We start from the raw sequence: 20,054 nt of genomic DNA, 5'->3' as shown, positions 1-20,054 counted from the left end.
TGTTATGTGTATTTTCTCTTTCAATTCTCATACTAGCCGTATGAGGTAACTCCTGGAATCACCTTCAATTGTACAGGTAGATAACTGAATCCCAAAGAGGTTAAGCCACTCACTCAAGGTTGTGCAGGTGGGGAGGACAGAGACTTGGGCTGGAGTCCCAGCTCCTCTTCTTACTGTCTGGGGAATCGCCTTCTAAAGACCTTGCTGTCCTCACTTTGAAAATGGAGAGAAAATGCATGAGTTCTAGAGGTAGAATGAAGATTCAGTGAGATGATGTAGCTAATGCCCAGCAGAGTTAGGTGCTCCGCATGTGACAGCTCATATTGCTGTCACTGCTTCTCCTTGTTGTTTTAGTATGCGTACAAAGCACCCAGACGAAAAGGAGAGTGCAGTGGAGAGGAAGTTGTACCAGCAGTGATGGCACCGAAAGCATTTCAGGACTTGTGAAGCAAGCACTGCACCACCTGGGAAGTGATGAGGGTTCTGTGGAGGAGACAGAGGCCTAGAGGCCAAGCAGATGAGGATGGGGACACTCCAGATAGAGGCAGCAGGAAGCAGCGTGGCCTGCGCAGGACACAACTCACACTCTGACCTACGTAGAATCAGCAACCTTGGACAGCACAGTCTTAACATCACCTGGCTCCTAGCCCAGTTTGAGCTCCCATTTACCCAACTCTCTCCTGTTTCTCATCCGACTCAGGCTGCATGCAGGATGGGACTGTGCTAGGGGACGTGCAACTCCCTCCCTGGGCTGATGGGGACCCTCAGAAATTTATCAGCCTACACAGACAGGTGAGTACCACCAGAACCCCTGGTGTCCTGATGTGGACCTCAGCATCCCTGCAGTCTCCATGGAAGCTTTCTGTCCAAGTGGAGGGTGAGTGATAAGCACTTCTGAGGCTTTTATGTCTGGAGAACCCAGAGAAGGGGGAAAAGGGGAGTTCTGCACTTAAGTTTGACAGGAAAAGGCTTGAGTCTGGGCTGTCTCAAGAGCTCTGCTAGGCTTTGCCCTTGTGCTGGAGTGTTGACAGCATCACTGGAGGGGGAAGTGAGCTCAGATTCTTCTTGGATGCCCTGAAGAGCAAGTTGGTGTCCTTAGCCAACCCTGCAAACAGGGCCACACCCTGGGCCATGGTGCCCAGAATGGCTCAGAGGGCGTTGGAGGCTCTGAGGAGGTCCCACTGGCCAAAGGATTTTCTAGGACTGAGGAGGACTTGGCTTGCTATCCAGAATAGCTGATGGGGGTAGAGGACAGAAGCCATTTGGGGACACACATACTGAATCAAATATCTGGGTTAGCATAAGCACAGGCAAACATATTCAACATCATTAGTCATCAGGAAAACCTAAACAAATCAGAACCTCAATAAGATGCTACCACACAACCACAAGAGTGGCTTGCAATTAAAAGATAAAACCAAGAGTTGGCAAGGATGTGGAGCAACTGGAACACATCATACATGGCTGGCAGGAAAAGCAAAATGGTACACCTCTTTGGGAAAAAGCTTGGTAGTTTCTTCTAAAGGTGAAGGTGCATTTGCCATATCACCCAGCAATTCCACTGGTAGATGTTTGCCCAATAGAAATGAAAACATGTCCACAGAACCACTTGTGCATATTCACCAGTTTCATTCAAACTAGTCAAAAACTGAAAACAACTCAAATATCCATCAGTTGATGAAAGGATAAACAAATGATACATCCACATAATGGAATACTACTCAGCAATAAAATGGAGCAGATGCATAAAACAACATGAATGAATTTCAAAGCATTCTCCTAAGGGAAAGAAGCCAAAGCTACATACTATGTGATTCCACTTATGTGACATTTATAGGTAAAACTACAGGGACAGAAAAGAAATCTGTGGTTACTAAGGTCTGGAGCATGAGAGTGGCTGAGAAGGAATACAAGAGAAATTTCCAAGTTGATGGAAATTTTCTCCATTTTGATTACAGTCATGGTTACATGACTTCCATGAATTTATCAGAACACATTGAACTGTACATTTTTAAAGGGCGAGTTTTATTATTCCTAAAAAGAAAAAATTATCTGGACAGACCTAACTTGTGACAACAAACCTGTGCCTTTTCCTCCATCCTCTTCCCTTGGCCAGGGGAGACTCCTCCCTGGCTTACCCTTGCCTCTGGAAATCCAGTGACAGTGGTCATCCCTCCCACAGCTCACTGGTCTTGAGGACTTTGGCCAGAGATGAACTTGGCCTGTAGGCAGCATCAGTCCTTGTCTGTTAAAAGACAAAGGCACACACGATTCAATAACATAACAAGAGATATTGACCAGAGTGTTATGGAAATGGTGGACCACCGCATCTGAGCTGGATGCAGACGTGGCTGAAGATAGACAGTGCTGAGACATTGCAAAGAAGACAGGGGGCAAGTGGCCTGGGAGTTCTGATAAGGTGGAAGAATAGTCTTAGAAAATAGTTACAGCACCAGCAAGGTGAGGATGTGGCTTTCACCAACTGGGATGTTTGAATGAGTGCTTTTGCAGGTGAGAAACTGAGGATCAGAGATGTTAAGAAACATGTAAATGGCAGTGCTCAGATCCAGTCTGCCCCTGAGCAGGCTTTCCTAACCGCTACACTTAGTCTCAAACCCCTGACATTCTCTGGTCAGAATCGGCTCTCTCTGTTTCTTATGTCAGGTCTTCACAAGATGCCAAGACTTTATTTTCAATCAGTCTCTTCCATATAGATGTGGCTTCCAGACCTGCACCACATAGACATTCTGAATGCATGGTCACTTTATGGAGTGGATGAACTGGGGTGGTGGGAACAATCACATCTGATTGCCACTAGCCGGGGGCAGAAATAGGGTAGCCCTCGGGTGCCTGGCTCATCTGCCCACTTTGTCTTCATCAAGCCCAAAGAGCCATCAATTGTCTCTCCTGTGCAGAGCCAGCACCCTGAAGTACACGTCCCTTCCAGTCTGTGTAGAAGGTGCACGCCTCCATGAGGGGCCTGGGTCTTCATGCTCTTTGGGTTTTGGTTCCAGGCTCTGGAAAGTGACTTTGTCAGTGCCAACCTCCACCATTGGATAGACCTCATTTTTGGGTACAAGCAGCAGGGGCCAGCTGCAGTGGAGGCTGTTAATACCTTCCACCCCTACTTCTACGGCAACAAAGTGGACCTTAGCAGCCTCAGTGACCCCCTGATCAAAAGCACCATCCTGGGGTTTGTCAGCAACTTTGGACAGGTGCCCAAACAGGTACAGCATGCCACGTCATTTGTCTTGCTTTCTCAAAAGAGTGTGTGTAACATGGGCTTGTGGGAGAGAGTGAGAATGTTCTCTTGGGATAGAAGTGAGGGAGATGGCTGGAGGGGCAAAATGGTGCCCAGTCATCTTCCTGGGCCTTCAATATCCGGGCTTTACCCTCAGTTGTCAGCTGATGTTGACAAAGATGATGACATCACTAATGGTAATGGTGAAGGCTATATTCATCTGTGATGTATGTGACAGACATGGTATTTAATTCTTTATGTATGTGTCTACCTAGCTGGATTGTATACATTGAGTTAAGATATATCAAGTGCTTGAAAGTGCCTGAAATATGATTAGCACTCAATGAATGTAGTAATTTGCGTGATTATGCCATTGGATCCTCTCATAAGCTCTGGGTGTAGGAGGGATTCTTTTATGATCAGGAAACTAGGGCTCAGGGAGGCTAAGTTAATAGCTACCTAGAACTGCATCATTAGCAGCAACAGAGGTAGAGCTCTAGCCCCATCTGGGTAGGGCCGAAGCCTGGGCCATATTGCCACTGGTGTGAGAGCATCTGCCCTCTGCCTGCTGCACCCCTGGTGAAATTGCAGGGGTCTCACCAGGGCCTTTGGCTCCACTGGCTTCGTGTCCCATGAGGATAGTCACTTAGCTGTATGAGGTTGTACGTTCAAGTTGACACTCACGAAAGGTATGCAAGAGAGCTAGGCGCTTATGGAACTGACCTCAACCCTGTTGATCCCCAAACTATGGTTTTGTGTGATGTTTTATTCCTAAACATGGCTATCGGGGGCAGAAGCATGGCCGTACGGGCTGGGGTCCCAGCCTGAGCAGTCAGCAGCCATGCTGGGAGAGCCCGTCCCAGCACAGTCCCAGGCAACAGCCTTCCTCATGTACCTATGAGGGCTGAATGGGTTCCTCTTGCAGCTGGTGCACTTTCTGCCTGGACTTACATGCTGCGGTTTGCTCAGCTCCTGGGGCAGGGGGATGTGAGGAGGGAATGGGGGTGACCTAGAGATTACATGGCACGTCCACGGTGGGCTTGCAGGGAGGCTTTGTAGAATGGAGAGAATTTCAGAAAAGAAGCTCGGTAGTCTAGTGGTTTTATTTCTTGAATTTAATATATATATATATATATATATAATAACACAGATAAAACAATAAAATAATTCAAAGCAGCAGCCAGCCCCATCCAACTGTGCCCAGTTTTATGTGCTTACAGTCCCTGTCCAGAGCACTGATCTTTTCACACCAGTGTAATGATGGAGCACACAAAATTTTAGATTCTGATTTTACTTAATGACATATCATATGAGCTTAAAAAAGTATTTCTAAGTAATCATAAGAATGAGCATTCCCAAGCAGCCTCAGTCTGAAGACAAGATCAAAGTGCACCAGGACTGTGCACTGTCCCTCCCAGGGGCTGTGCCTGCTAAAGCTGTTTCAGGGACCCGGCCTGCGAACACTTCAGTCATCCTGTGCAAGGAAAAATGTTCATTATTAACTGCTCATTGAAAAATCATCATTCTGATTTCTGTTTGTATTGATCACCCGCATTTGATCAAGGGCTGTAACTGAGCTGAGGCTCCTCCAAGACCCTCCGGCTGCCCATCAAACCTGAGCCCTGTCTCTGCCTACCTGCCCAGCTGGGGCCCACTCTCACCTCAGTTCCCTCTAGCCTGGTGCAAGATGGTGCCCATGGCTGGAGAGAGCAGCCCAGAGGGGGCAGAGTTGGGAGGGGAGGCTGGAGAGCCGGAGCCACCGCAGCTGCACACTCCAGTCCCATGGCAAGGGCCTGGTCAAGCGGCATGGCCTCACGCTGAATGTTCTACCCAGTTATGCAGAAAGTTTGGCATTAGGGAAAATTTGATGGCAGAGATCTGAGAAAAATGATAGTGGGAAAGGCCACTAATGGGTTCTCCTGTGCTCTTTGAAATATGTGAATGGATGCTATCAAAGAATTTTGTCTTGATGCCTGGATGAAATGAGCCTGCAGAGAGTTTGTAAGGGAAGAAAGAAAAATATGAGAAATTTATTAAGCAAATGAAGGAGCCATGTGATTTAGGGAAGGAAGAGGGCCACTCTGACCCCAGGATGTGAAAGGCAGCTCTTCCAGGGACCAGGGGATCCTCAGCAAGGTCAGCCTTTTGCCAAGCAGCTTGGGGAAGAAGAGAGATTTGGCAGCCAGGAGAGCTATTTCTGTGACCTTGAGAAAGGAGTTGCCTCTTTCTGAGCTCCAGACCTCTCATCTGCAGCATCTGAGGGTTGGACCAGAGGGTTCTGTTTATGCTCAGCTCAGTCAGGAGCAGGCCCAGTCCTGGCACCGCCCGGAGCAGGGATGTAGCTGCGGCGTGCTCAGGGATGGTTCCTCCTCTGTGTGTCTGTCCCCTGATATCCCTTTGCCTTTCTAGCTCTTTACAAAACCCCACCCGGCCAGGACTGCTGCAGGGAAGCCATCACCTGGAAAGGATGTCTCCACACCGGCAAGCCTGCCTGGCCACCCACAGCCCTTTTACTACAACCTGCAGTCACTGAAACCCTCCCAAGTCATGGTCAAAGGTAACTACCTAGCCGTGTTGTTTGGTGCCCTGTCCAAGGGTTGTCCCTTCAGTGACTGGGTTCCCCTGGATGTTCAGGGGTTCAGACCTAGGCAAGGTATTGGGGTCTGACTTTGAATGGCTGTGTCTCCAATCACAGCAGGAATCTGGGGAGGCCTCTGCTCTGCAAGTGTCCAGGACCACCTCTGTTACTCCCTCACTTCTGAGGACTCATGTGTCTGTCTGTCTGTCTGCTCCAGACACATACCTCTCTCTCTCTCTCTTTCTCTCTCTCTCTCTCACACACACACAGACAGACACAAACACACATTCACAGACACACATACGTGCACACACATGCACACACACCCATCCTCTCCTACAAAGACTAGCAGAAAGTCCTGGGTTCCCTGAGGAAGGGTCACCGCCTCTGCAACTTGGTCACCGTTGTTCCTAAGCAAGTAGACAGCCATGCAGCCAGTAGCTAAGGGCATGTGCTGAGAGGCAGAGGCCTGGGTGTGAGTCCCAGCCCTGCTGCTTCCTAGCTGTGTGACCTTGGGCAAGTCACAGACCCTCTGAGCCTCTGGGGGTCAGAATAGCATTGCTGTGAGCACTCAGGGAGATGAGCCACCCTTGGTGCCTGGCACGTCACTAATGTTTCCACAAAGGCTGGTAATCATTTGTCTGTCTCTTCCAACCACAAGTTCAGTCGCTTCACCCACTGCCACAAAGGCTCAGAGTGGCTCTGGGGAGGCAGGAGGCCACCAGGAAAGGCTCTGCCCAGCCAGGTAGGGAGGGTCACCCAGGTGGGAGCAGCAGGGGTGGTAAGGCTTGGTCCCAGGGCCACGTGCATGTGAAGTCAGATGTCTTTACCACCTAGGGACATGCACTGCTTTTGGGAAATCCCACCACCTGGGATGGCATGGTGGTGCCAAGGACTGTAAGGTCAGGTTTGTTGGGGTTTTATTGGTGTGTCATTTTTTACCTTTGAAGTCTAAGAATAGTGTCCTTGGCACACCCACATGGCACATGTGGTGCCTGCCACACTTGGCTCTGGGGACGATGCCTCCATTGACCCAGGAAGTCCCCGGGCAGTTGGGCACAGCTCCTGCCATCACAGAGAGGGACTAAGGGGTGCAAACCACATCAAGAGAAATAAGACCTTCCCAGCCAGTGTCCTGGGGACCTTTCTGAGACTCAGTTTCTTCATCTGTGAGGTGGGGAAGACAATAGACCTGACCTCAGGCTCGTTGTGACAATGCTGTGAAATGGCATCTGTGGGCTGGCACCAACTCATCACTCAGACAGGAGTCCTAGCACATGCCACTGGCCTGGCTTTCAGTGGCCTGGCTCACTTACTTCTCCTCATCTGATCAACCTGTGAGGCAAGAGCTGTCATTGCTGCAGCCCCTTCCCTACTGGGAGGGGACAACCCAGAGTCCCGTCTGTGGCACCTTGCCTGAGCCCTGCCCCCCCTCTGCTTCCTGGATGGTAGGGGTCAGGAAGAGGGTGGCTCTCCCATGTCACCCAGTGCAGGGTGGGGAAAGGGGGTGGCCACCAGCAGGGGGAAGAAAAGCCCCTGCCCCCCATGGGGTGCGTGTGGCATGCACAGTCTCAGAAACGAGGTCGGCCTCCATGTTTTGAGCCCTGACACTATACCAGGCAGCGTGCCCTGGGGGGAGCAGGGGGAGCAGGGGGGCCTGGGGTATGAGGGCTGAAGTGACTCATGCAAGATGACCAGGTTTGTAATACAGTCTGGTCAGCTCCAAATTCCATGCTGAGCTGCATTCCAGCCAGATCTGGAGGCAGCTTCCAGAGTGTAACTGGCAGAGGACAGGAGCCAGGCCACCTGCCTGGGGCCATCCCAGGTAGTTCCAGGAACGGCAGGAAGGGTGGCGTCCCCCTGAGGCCCCTAGGGACAGCCTCTGCTCCTCCTACCCTGGCATCATCGCTGAAGGGGCCCAGAGCCCTGTGTACCCACACTCAGGACAGGAGCTGAGGGGCAGGGCTCGGTCAGGTTGGGCTCGGCGCCTTCCCCCTGGGCCCCGCTCAAGTTCGTGTCATTCTCCAATGTGTAAGCTCCCTCGTACTCACTGGGGGGCAGATATGTACCTTTTCTCTCTAGGCTCAGAGTCCCCCAAAGGCGCCATTGGCCACATCGTCCCAACCGAGAAGGCCATTCTGGCCGTGGAGAAGAACAAATTGCTGCTGCCCCCTCTGTGGAACAGGACCTTCAGCTGGGGCTTCGACGACTTCAGTTGCTGCCTAGGGACCTATGGCTCCGACAAGGTGAGCAGAGGAGCAGGGCAGAGGCGTCCAAGGCAGGGACAGCCACCCACACCCCGGCAGGTGGGAGAGGGAGCGTGCGGCGCTGCACAGGCCCTTCACGGCCAGGCCTAAGCCTCGTTCCAAGGAGCCGAGCTTGCAGTCAGCAGTGCACGCTGTCACCTCCAGAGCCAGCCCACCCAGACTCTGCTCGGCCTGAAGGACAAGTCCTGGGGACTCCTCCCACCCCAGTCAGGCCTAGACCCTGAGGACACAGGTGGGGCATTCCGCAGGAGCAAGCCACCTGCCTGCTGGTCCCCCAGCCCCCCGCCCATCACTTCCGATGAATTCCCTACCCTCCGAGTTCCCTCCTGCCCAGCCGTGCCCCGCCAGCTCCATGAGGCAGCCGTTGAAACTGGCCCCAGATGTCCCCCCATCCTGAATGCTGCCCTGACCGCCCCACGCTGGGCCGCCACCTCCTGGTGCTCCCGGGGGTCTTCACCGTGTTCCCAGAAGTGCCTGCTCACCACCCGCTGGAGTAGGAGCTCCTCCCTGAGGACAGGCCTGGGACAGCCTGGATTTCATCACCAGAGCCTGGCTCCTGAACATGTGGCATGTCCCTGGTTCCCATGGCACCCAGGCTAACCCACATCTCTGTCACTCTGTCTTGGCCCCCAGCCACTGCCAGCCCTGCCCCAGTGCTCATCCCCCATCTCCCACAGATCCTGATGACATTTGAGAACCTGGCTGACTGGGGCCGCTGTCTGTGTGCTCTGTGCCCATCCCCCACGATGATTGTCACCTCTGGGGCCAGCTCCGTGGTGTGTATATGGGAGCTCAGCATGGCCAAAGGCCGCCGGAGAGGCTTGCGCCTCAGGCAGGTATGTGCCTCAGGCAGGGACATGGCTCAGGCAGGGACAGTGCCTCAGACAGGGACGTACCTCAGGCAGGGACAGTTCCTCAGGGAGATGTGGTGCCTCAGATAAGGTTGGCACCTGGGGCAGTTGTGTGCCGTGGGCAGGAATAGAGCCTGAATGCGGTCAGGCAGAGGACAGCCCACAGCTCTGTGTAATTCAGGGGCGTCATTTCATTTCCACAGATATATTTGATGAGCACACATTTAGTGGCCTCCAAGTGGCCTCTGCAGAGACCCACACCTCAGGGAGAGATGCCAGGCCACACACAAATACCTCCACTTCCATGTCAGGGACAGTGAAGTCAGTTTCCTTGCACCAGATGCTATTTTTTGAGCATTTGCCAAGCGTCCATCATGCCAAGCGCTCTTGTGTGGGTGGATTCCCTCATTTTACCTTCTCAACAGCCCTGAGATGGTAAGATAGGTACCATTATCATTCCTGTTCTGTTGGTGAAAAAAACTGAGGTGCAAGGAAGTTAGATGGCTTGTCCAAGGCCTCAGCCCCAGAAAATGAAAGACAGTTTCAGAAGGAACTGGTTGTAGTGGGAGCAGAACAAATAGCTGGCCGGAGACAAAGAACTTATCCCGGTCCCACCTCAAGAACCTCCACCACTCATGATAATCACCGTGGTGGTGCTCACCATTTGCTTAACATCCGAAATGAGCCAAGGCCTCTCTGTGCATTCATTTCAATCCTCTACAGTAGGTACTATTATTCCACTTTTAGATGAGGAAACTGAGGCTCAGAAAGGCAGAGTTTGCATTTGAATATCCATTTGTCTAACTGTCAAGTGGGCCAATTGTTGAGCTAGGGCTGGGTCTGAAGCTCACAGACCCCTCAAGCCTGTTCACAGACTTGGTCACAAACCCTTCACACACCAGGCTCAGTCACCAGATTCCTCACACGCAGGTCTATGAGCTAGGTAACTGGCCAAAAGGTCCTTGAAAGCCGTAGGTTGAAAAGCATGGCTGCGCCAGGAGGACATCCAAGGCAGATGCCTGCCCACCTGCTTCACTCAAACTACTCTCTCTCTCTGTCTCTCTCTCTGTCTCTCTCTCTGTCTCTCTCTGTCTCTCTCTCTTTCTCTCTCTCTGTCTGTCTGTCTCTCTCTTTCTCTCTCTCTCTGTCTCTCTCTCTGTCTCTCTCTCTCTTTCTCTCTCTCTGTCTGTCTCTCTCTTTCTCTCTCTCTCTGTCTCTCTCTCTCTCTCTACCTCTCTCTGAAGAACACAAGAATAGCAACAAAACTAAAAAGATACATTGGTGCACATGTGCACTAACTCCACACACACACACACACACACACACACACACACACGATTTGCTTACAAAGAATGCTGAACCACACCCAACTGGACCCTAGGGGAAGGTCCAAATTAACCAAACTATTCTATTTTCCCAACAGGGCCCCTCTCCTAACCTGTGGGTCTGTTTCCTGTCTCTAGGCCTTGTATGGACACACACAGGCAGTCACATGCCTGGCAGCATCGGTCAGCTTCAGCCTCCTGGTGAGTGGCTCCCAGGACTGCACCTGCATCCTGTGGGACCTGGACCACCTCGCCCCTGTGGCCCGTCTGCCTGCCCACCGGGAGGCCATCTCAGCCATCGACATCAGTGACATCTCGGTGAGGCTCCTGTTTTTCCAACACTGTGTCCTCCCCACCTTCGTGAACCTGCGTGTTAGCATGGTGGATGGCACCCAAGAGGAAACCCAGGGACAAAGAGATGCTGACTGCCCCAGAGTGTGGAATGGGCCCCAAATGTGCAGAGTACTTGCTACAGACCAGCGTGTGCAGCATCTGGGTCTACCTTTAATTGTTGCTTCTTTACTTTCCTCCCTCAGGGTGGTGGGAGCAGTGGGAAGTGTCTGTTCTGGCATGCACACCAGGGAGCCGGGCAGATCTGCCTATCCTGAGAGACCTGCTGGGCATGGCTGACTAACTTAGCTTCTTAGTCGCAAGTCACTGTTGACTTAGCAGGTGCCTCTGGTCTCCACAGCACAGCGTGCCTCTGATTGTCCCTCTATGCTGGCTAACAAAGAGGAGCCTGTCAGGAGTGTGTGTGTGTGTGTGTGTGTGTGTGTGTGTGTGTGTGTGTGTGTGTGGAGAGAGAGATAGAGACAGAGACAGAGAGAGACAGAGAGAGACATATATCTCAATGTAGAGCTGCTTCCAGGCTGGAAGCCCCATCCTGGAGTATGGGGTTCCCTGAGGATGCAGAGGATTCTGCATCTGCTCATAAAAAGCCCCAGGGGCCCAGGACATGGATAAAGTAGGCAGAGAGCTCATAAGAGGAGGGGGAGATGATGGAAGAGCCTCTGGCGCCACATTTTCTTGAAAGTGGTGCTCCGGGTAGGCTTGAATCCAGGACAAATGTTAAATACGTAGATGGAAGACAAATGAATGTGTGGATGGATGGGTGGACAGCCTGACACACAGATGAATGGTTAGATGGGCAGACAGAAAGGTGAATGGTTGAATGGATGGCAGATGAATGGATGGATGGGTCAATAACTGGGAGTATGTGGGTGGATGGATTTGTGGGTAGATAAGTGGATAAATGAATGGATGAGTGGGTGGACAAATGAATGATGGATTGGTGGATGGTGGGTGAATGGATGGGTGGGTTGGTATATATTGGTGAAGGCATGAAGCCCTGGTCTGGGGGAACACAAAACTCTTAAGGAATTGTGTCCCTATACCTGAGAAGCTTGGCACCAAGACAAGTTGTCCTGGAGTCAATCAAGGTCAATATGTGCTTGCTGGGCCCAGTTCTGTGTGCTGGGCAGAGGTGTAACAGACAGTCCCTGGTCCTAGGCAGACTATCCCTAACAATTAAGGAAGTTCCATGGAGCCCAGCCCAAGGGGCTGTGGAGGGGTAGTGAGCTTTCCACATCCCTCTGTGGTTAGGGCGAGGCTCAAAGGCCTGTCTCCAGCTGGGGCCTCAGTGACAGTGGCCACTATTCCATTGGGTACAGAATAGGCAATCCTTGAGGAGCAAAAATTCTGGACATGAACATTTCCAGAGACGCAGTTGACCCAGAAATCCCTTCTGGATGGGCATCATACATATTTATGAGCCGCGCACAGTCATTTGAGCCTCTGTGCCCTGCCCTCCAGCAGGTGATATCCTGCACTTCTTCATGGGGAGGGCTGGCCAGACAGGTGTAGTAGGCTCTATGTCTGGAAATAGGGCTGGTCTTCAGGCTGGGTCTTCTGTGACAGCCAGTATATGGCCATGGAGAGGAATCTGAGAGGAGCCTAAGGCTAAGCAGTCAGCATCTGCCAGGGAAAGCAGTGTCCGAACACATGATCACAGTGTGAAAAGAACCAAGAGCTGACAGTTGTGTGAAAGCATAGCAGGCCCGTGAGCTGCAAAGGAGTGGGTGTCTCAGGGAGTCTTGGGGTACTTGGTTGGTCTTCAGGAGATGGCAGGTTGGGAGTTCTTGGGTGTACAAACTGGGTAGCTGAGCCACAGATGGGCAGACAGCCACTCCAGCTTAGAGTGACGCCAGTTCTCACTGCTGCAGGGCACCATCGTCTCCTGTGCGGGAGCCCACTTGTCCCTATGGAATGTCAATGGACAGCCTCTGGCCAGTATCACCACAGCCTGGGGCCCAGAAAGAGCCATAACCTGCTGCTGCATGATGGAGGGGCCAGCATGGGACGGAAGCCATGTCATCATCACCGGGAGTCAAGACGGCATGGTCCGGGTAGGGGTGTCTTGGTCAGAATTGGGATATGGCACAAGAAATGCATTCATCTCCATTCTGCCCACTTTCTCCACGGGTCCAGAGCTGCAGGTTGCATTTGAGACTGTCCCAGAACAGGTATCCACAGCAAGTGAAGGGAAAGGCAAGGCTCTTTCCAGGGCGATAAATAAATAAAGCAAATAAATAAAATTATACCTGTGATGTTATACACACACACAAACACGTACAAATAAACACTGTCACAAGGAGCGAGCACTAAATAGTCACATGCAAAAGATTATATTCCAATGCTAAAAAGAGATATTTGTGTCATCTATTTAACCCAAAATTGACCACACATCCATTCATCCACTAATCTATCTACCCACTTTCCTAACTATTTATCTCTCCATCTATCCACCCATCCACCCAGCCACTTACCCATCCATCCATCCATTCATCCACCCATCTATCCACTCACCCATCCACCCATCCACTCACCAACACATCCATTCATTCATCTACCCATGCATCTATCCACCCATTCATCTACTCACCTACCCATGTATCCACTCCCCAATCCACTCATTCATCCATCCATCCATGTATCCACCCATCCTTCCATCCATTCACTCATCCACCCACTCACCCACCCACTCATTTATCTATACATCTATCCATCCACCCACTCACCCACTCATTCATTCACTCACCCACCCACTTATTCACTCACCCTTCCATTCATCCATCCATTCATCCATGCATCCATCTGTTCTTCCATTCTTCCATCCATCCATTCACTTATTCACTCATCTACTCATCCATCCATCCATCTGTCCATGCATCCATCCATTCATCCACTCACCCACCCATTCATCCACTCACCCATCCACTCATTCACTTGCCCACCCATCCACTCACCCATCCATCTATCCATCCATTCATATATCTATCCATTCATCCATCCATTCACCCATCCACTCATCCCTCCAGCCATCCATCCATCCATCTGTCCGTCCATCCATCCAGAGACAAGGCTGAGGAGTGCCCCCTGTGAGATCCTTACAGGGCCCCTTCTGTGGCCTATGAGGGGTACAGGGTCTCTGCAGAGAACAGGGTATGCTGGGCCAGCTGGAACTTGAGGAAGTCACAAAGACCGGGGCTTGGTGGGGCGTGGTCCACAACTGCAGGTCAGCCAGAGGAGGCCAGGTTGGCTGAGGGGTAGGTACATTTCTTTCCTGTGCCTGCCCAAAGTATGCATGGGAGTCTTCCATGGTAATTGAGCTCCTGTAGCAGCCCATTGCTGGGCTAGTCCTGGGGAGGAGCTCACGGAAGCATTTGAGTAGGGGCTGGTCCTTGTCCTTTGGCAACAGAAAATCCAGACTCAGCAAGTAAGAAGCCATATGAAGTCAGCCTGAGGGCACCCAGGAACAGGGCTTGGGACCAAGGGCTGGATACAGAGGATGGGGAGGCCAGCCACTGAGTGGTAAGGGAGGCCTCCAGGAATGGTGGCATTAGGGCCAACAGGACATCAGCTAAGTGAAATGATAACAACCTGGCTGTGGAGTCTGGTCCCTGGACATAGGAGGTTGCATTTAGGGACACAGAGGTGGCAGTGAACTCATCCAAGCTATAGTTGTAATCAGTCAAACCTCCATGCAGGGAAGCTAAAGCCTAAAAAACCTTTTTCCTGATAATAAATAAATGTCAGAAGAAGGGGGGTCTGCCTTCTTCCTTTCGCTTAGGCCCTGTAGGGGAATGAGATGGACCATGCCAAGCCTGCAGACAGGATCATTTCCCCAGCCTATGACATTTTCTCTTTTCTCGGCAGATTTGGAAGATGGAGGATGTGAAATTGTCCGTTCCCGGGCATGCTGTGGCAGAGGAACCTGCAGCTCAGCCTCCAAGCCTGAGAGGTACCTGCCTGCTAGGGATGCAGGTGCCCTTGCCCTGGCCTCCTTCCCTCCCCCTCCCTTCCTTGGCCCTAGGCTATGGCTCCACCCAGGTCTGGAGGGCCTACAGAAGCCACTGGGGCTCTGAATGTTGCTGCCACATTTGGGGGGTGGGAGCAAGTTTGCCTACTACGAGCTGATGGTGGAATGTGAAGTAAAATGGAGAAGGCCTGCTGAGTCCTGGCCTGGTCCCTTCAGGGACCAGCAAGCCCTAGGATGCTCCTTGGACATGTGAACAGTGACGTGGCATTCATCAAGGGCTCCTAAGCTTCAGGAGGGGGAGACACACCTTGCCAAGCTTGGTTTGATGCTCCCCATCTGTCTGGATGACTATTCAATGCCAAGCTCCCCAGCCCAGGGCCTGGACCCAGCTGGCCACTTGCCTGCACAGGCAGGCTGCAGACAGGTGCAAGGAAGGGGCCGCTTACCCTGGTGCAGGGAAGTGGTTGCATCAAGCCCCAGACTGCCCTGGCTCAACCACTCAACTTCCCAGGGCAAGCTCCTCAAAGTGGGAGGGGGATCACCTGCACCAGCATTGCCCAGGGCCTTATTGACAATGTAGATCTGGGTTCTGTGACTCAACACAACCCATGAGGGAAAGATTGGGAGTTGTTAGAATTCACGTGTTCTACCAGCCCCCAGGTGAGTCTTGGTGTGCACCAAAGTAAGAGAACCACTAGTCTGGAGCGATGCCCTCTTTGGGGTGTGGCAGATGAGATTGAAGTAGGAGTCTGTTCCTCCTCCTGGTGTTCACAGCCACTGCCACCAGCACCACTGGAGCCACCATTATAGAGCAGCCGTGGAAGAGAGTTGACCATCAGCAGGCTGCACTGTAAACACTCGCCACACTTTCTGTTGTTTCTCACGGCAACCCTCTGTGGTAGATGTTACTGAGGCACCCAGCAGTGAGAGAGAAAGAAACTAGGCAGAGAGTTACAGTGACTTGCCCAAAGTCACCCAGCAATCAGACCACCATTGTCCCTTTGAATGGCACCACAGTAGCCACCGCCACTGCAGAGTAACCTTAACCACAGATACTGCTGCATAATCACCATCACCAACCAGTCCACATGACCACAGGCACCAACCCACCATCACAGCTGTCACCTACTCACTTCCACCACAGCCACCTAACGAGCTGCTGTCATCACCTTCTCCAACGCAGCCCCTTCTCTCTGCTCTCTCCATCAAAGAGTCTGGCCCAGAACTGAGGCCTCTATTGTGTCCCACAATCAAAGGAAACATGTTACCAAGAAGTGAGAATTCCCCTGTCTCCCTGAACCCTCTGGTACCCTCTATTTGTTCTGCTTCCTGAAACCTGTGATTAACCCCAGGAGAGAATTTTCGCAGATTTCTGAGGGCTGCCTTCCGAAAAGAGCAGCCGTTTTCAGTCAGTTCATTTCTGAAATGTAGTGCACACCTCTTAGGTTTACTTTCATCGGTTTATGAATTCCTCATCAAGCAAGCACACACAGACATTTGCTCAGCTCCTGCTATGTCTGGGCTCTGTAGTAGGAATCACATTTTTCAAGATAACACCATCCGAAGATCCTCGTCAACAACCAGAACGACAGCATCCCAAAGAGGAGCAACCACGTTCCATTCACTGGTCCTACTTTCTCTAGGGGACATGGAGGACACAAGGAACCAGCCCACCTCAGCGCGGAAGGAAAGAAGCAGGGGCTTGTGTGTTCTCAGGAACTCAGCACTTCTTTTGAGAGAAGGGGTCGCATGCCCTTCCCTATTTCCACCCACCTGGAAGAGAACTAGCCCAGGGTTCGTGTTCCTGGCCTGCTTATGAAGCGGTTCTGCAGTTCACCTGCAGGAGACTGCACGCCATCCTAGTGTCGGGCTCACCTGCCCGCTGCCAAAACTATTGAGGCCCAGTAGGCTAAAGGCATTAGCTCAGCCCATGGTTGACAAATGGATGGAAGGACGGACGGCTGGGTGGACAGACGGATGCACAAAAGGCGCCTCAGAGCCATCCCTCCGGTTCTGGAAGTGCCAGTGGACTCAGCTTACTATGTGGCATCACCTGTTGAGGTGGGGTCGTGCTCACTGGTGATGGGGTCTGGTGAACGAGAAGTGAGATGAAGAGCATGGAACAGGTTCTAGACCCAGCTCTGTCTCAGCAACTTCTCTGGCCCTCAGTGTCCCCCTCATTAAAACTGCGGCACTTCCTGTGTGTCCTGCCTTGTCACGTGCTGATGACAGAAAAACAGTAGACACAGACAGGAATCTGCTAATGCAGACTTCTCGGAGCTGCTTCTCTCTGAACACAGCAACAGATAACATTAGGGAACTTAAGATGGCTTCAAGCCAAGGGAGCCTCAGGTCTACATCCATCCCCTGCTCTCTGTGCAGACCTGAGGTCACTGCCCCACTGAACTGACTGCCAACGTTGTGATTACAACTCAAAAGCAGATTAGGGTGAAGTGACATGATGACACAGACATATGAAAAAAAAAATCAGGTTGGGCCACGGTTTAAAGTTAATAAATTCACATGCAGATTTACAAACATAACCCACTGGAGGTCCTTAATAAGAAAGCATGTTATTCTTATAATAATGCTCAAAACTGTTTTGTTAGAAAGGGACTGGACTGGGCATGACACATGGATATTTGCCTATGTGTCATTTTGCTGTGTATATTACTGCATCCCTCAAATGTCTTAAGAGGCAAGAAAGAAGATCTTTGAATATATTAAGGATACTGCCTTTGTAGGCAGATGCAATCTACTTTCTGCTGGAAATCACTTATTTGTCATTTGCTGCAAAGACCAACCCAGTGAAGTACAATTTATTTCAGGGATCGCCCCATAGATTTGGACTCAATCTGGCACATAAAAAGTGCTCTGGAAATGCTTGTTGTTTGGACATGTGCAAGAATTTATAAATGCCTGGTTCTGCTTCAAGACGGTTTCCATTGGGACCCCTCATGCATTTCGTGGTGCGTGGGCCTGTCTGCATACATAAGGTGGCCACCCCAGGGCGGCTGGGCTGCAGCATCATTGCTGCCCTGAGTCCAACACAGTGGCCTCACAGGGACCTGCCCAGCTGGTGTCTCTCTATCTCACTCTTCACGTTGAGGGAATTACTGTCTGTCCCCAAATGCAGTCATTAAAATGAGTGAAGTAACAATCATTGAGTTATATTTTTTGAAAAAACGTTCTCAGCATTTAATTATTGGTTGTGGCGTGAGAGGATTTAGATAAGTTGATAATGCCGACTTTATGTAATTTATTTTTACTAGGCAATTACAGTCTGCATTACATCCTGGCAGCAAGGTATTGTGGGGCATCTTATTAAGCATAAAGCCAGTAAACACTGATGAACAATTTTGCTGAACTAGGCATGCAATTTAGAAAGCAATAATACACAAATCCAATTTGGTACACAATGGATACTGCGGCATGTCAGCACATGTAACTATCACAGCCTGCAAATTAAATTGGGATGGCCCTTTTTGCAACAGCACAGGCCAAGATTAAATATATTTCCCCCCTCAATTTAACAAGTTGCTGACCACAAATATAAATATGTGTGTATGTGTTTGTGGCCCTGGGTGTGGATGCACCTGCACACGTGTGTGAAGCCACTCGGGTGTTCTAACTCTTCTCTCGCACGCTCCCCACAGGTCACAAGTGGGAGAAGAACCTTGCCCTGAGTCGAGAGCTGGACGTCAGCATTGCTTTGACAGGGAAGCCCAGTAAGACCAGCCCAGCGGTGACAGCACTGGCTGTGTCCAGGTGAGCACAGCCTGGTTCCTCAAGGCCTCCAGCAGAGGGCGCTGCGGCCAGCCCTAGGAAAGTCCCAGCAGCTCTGGGTTCATGCTGCCTGGTCAGGGAGGCCACCTCACTACAGGTGTCCCAGGGGCCCACCATGCACAGGGTGCAGGTGACAAGGCTGTGTAGGGCCCCGGGAACCGTTTTTATTTTGTTTTGTTTGTGGTTTTTTTCTTTTTAACACACACACGCTCTTGCTGTCTTGTTTTAAATATCCAAGAACTTACCCACAGTGCAGGGGCTCATAGGGAATTCATAAAGAAATCCAAAAAGTAAAAGTATATTATTTTGTAATTCTATCCTAAAGAGAGCCTTTTTTCCTGAATCCCACTGCCAATTGTAACTTTCAATATGATGATTATCCCAGATTAACAGAACATGCCTTTGCAGGGCTCTAAGCCAATGTGGAATCGCCAAGTGTCAGATAGGACACTTGATACCCCATTGAAACCCAGTGGAGGCAAGTGTTGTCATTAACCCAGTTCTGCACTAGGAAGTGTAGTCTCGGGAGGCAGCTGACCTTTGGCAGCCCGCCGCCTTTCCTCCCTCACCGGCCTGGAGTGGGCGTTCCAGTGTCCTTGATGGTGTATGCTGCACAGTGTTTTAGATGCCAGCTGAGGTGGGGATAGGAAAGCTGCACTCTTTGCTGGAGAATTTGCCATTTGTTCTGCCCAGGCCTTGGCTCTGTCTCTCTCAGGACAGAGGCTCACCTGGAGATGCTAGAGAAGAGGAGGCAAGGCCTCACCCTGCTCTCCGGGCCTGGGCATCTTGAGCTTTCCCTCTGTGCTTTAGGAGCCACCGCCCTACAGCTGCAAAGCCCACTGCCACCCCGAGTGAAAATATTATCCATGTGTCCCACTTCCGATGAGGACCAAGTGTGGGTTCTACTGAGCCCCATGCTGCAATTTCCTGAGTGCTAGCTGAGATACATTCTCCATACAGGTGGCCTCTAATGCTCTTGTCTCTCCTTTCTCTTCGCAAGAAACCAGACCAAACTCCTGGTCGGTGATGAGAAGGGGAGAATATTCTGCTGGTCTGCAGATGGGTAGGAAGAAAGAGACGGTGGAGGCTCTGGCATGGCTGCATGTCCCTGAGGGGCTGCAGCCTCCACAGAAGGCAGGGAAGGTGATGCAGAGCCTGGCTCTGTTTGCGGAAGAAACCCCCGGACCTTCCCTCCCCATAGCTCTCAGGGAAGGGGCCTCTGGCAATCAGAGCTCTGCACCCCAAACCCTCTTCATGGCGCATTGGACTTCCATAAAATGGGTAAGAGGGCTGGAAGCAGCACGCTGCACACTTGGACTTGCCGACGCCAAGCCGCACACGAAATTACACAACTCACCTTATCAAGGGCTTATTGCACTGAAGAAATGGGGTTGCCTACTGGAAACTGATGGAAAATACTGTATTGTCTTTATTTTATTAAAGCAGCTACTTTTCTAATGCAAAAGGGCTTTTGAGTTTTAAATCACCACTATTTCCCGCTCATACTACTGCCTTACTAAGTGTTGTGTCTTTGTACTTAGAAGGGCAAGAAAACCGCGGGGAAGCACGGCTACCTCCACAGTGCCTCATGGTCCCTCCTGTGTCCCTCCTCGGAAGCCACTTTCCCCGCTCTTGTCTTGCCCACGGTGCAGGGGCTCGTGGGGAGGGAGTGGCCTCTGCTGAGGAGG

The 20,054-nt window shown here is 51.3% G+C and overlaps 1 protein-coding gene across 1 annotated transcript in view; it reads left to right on the top strand.

Annotated features, from left to right (window-relative positions):
• The window catches only part of WDFY4 (WDFY family member 4), a 265,260-nt gene extending 245,575 nt beyond the window's left edge, over positions 1-19,685 (top strand). Inside the window, exons 52-61 of the mRNA XM_063086948.1 lie at positions 701-792; positions 3,015-3,227; positions 5,651-5,798; positions 7,881-8,065; positions 8,764-8,922; positions 10,401-10,580; positions 12,485-12,667; positions 14,478-14,562; positions 18,237-18,348; positions 19,367-19,685. Of these exons, the coding sequence (XP_062943018.1) occupies positions 701-792; positions 3,015-3,227; positions 5,651-5,798; positions 7,881-8,065; positions 8,764-8,922; positions 10,401-10,580; positions 12,485-12,667; positions 14,478-14,562; positions 18,237-18,348; positions 19,367-19,433 (1,424 nt within the window). The 3' untranslated portion in view covers positions 19,434-19,685. The remainder of the gene's footprint in view (positions 1-700; positions 793-3,014; positions 3,228-5,650; positions 5,799-7,880; positions 8,066-8,763; positions 8,923-10,400; positions 10,581-12,484; positions 12,668-14,477; positions 14,563-18,236; positions 18,349-19,366) is intronic.
• The last annotated feature ends 369 nt before the right edge of the window (positions 19,686-20,054 follow it).

Source organism: Cynocephalus volans, chromosome 2, assembly GCF_027409185.1.
Source record: "Cynocephalus volans isolate mCynVol1 chromosome 2, mCynVol1.pri, whole genome shotgun sequence".
Lineage (NCBI taxonomy): Eukaryota > Metazoa > Chordata > Mammalia > Dermoptera > Cynocephalidae > Cynocephalus > Cynocephalus volans.
Note: the sequence above shows the minus strand (reverse complement) of the source record. Positions and strands in the feature narration are given on the sequence as shown.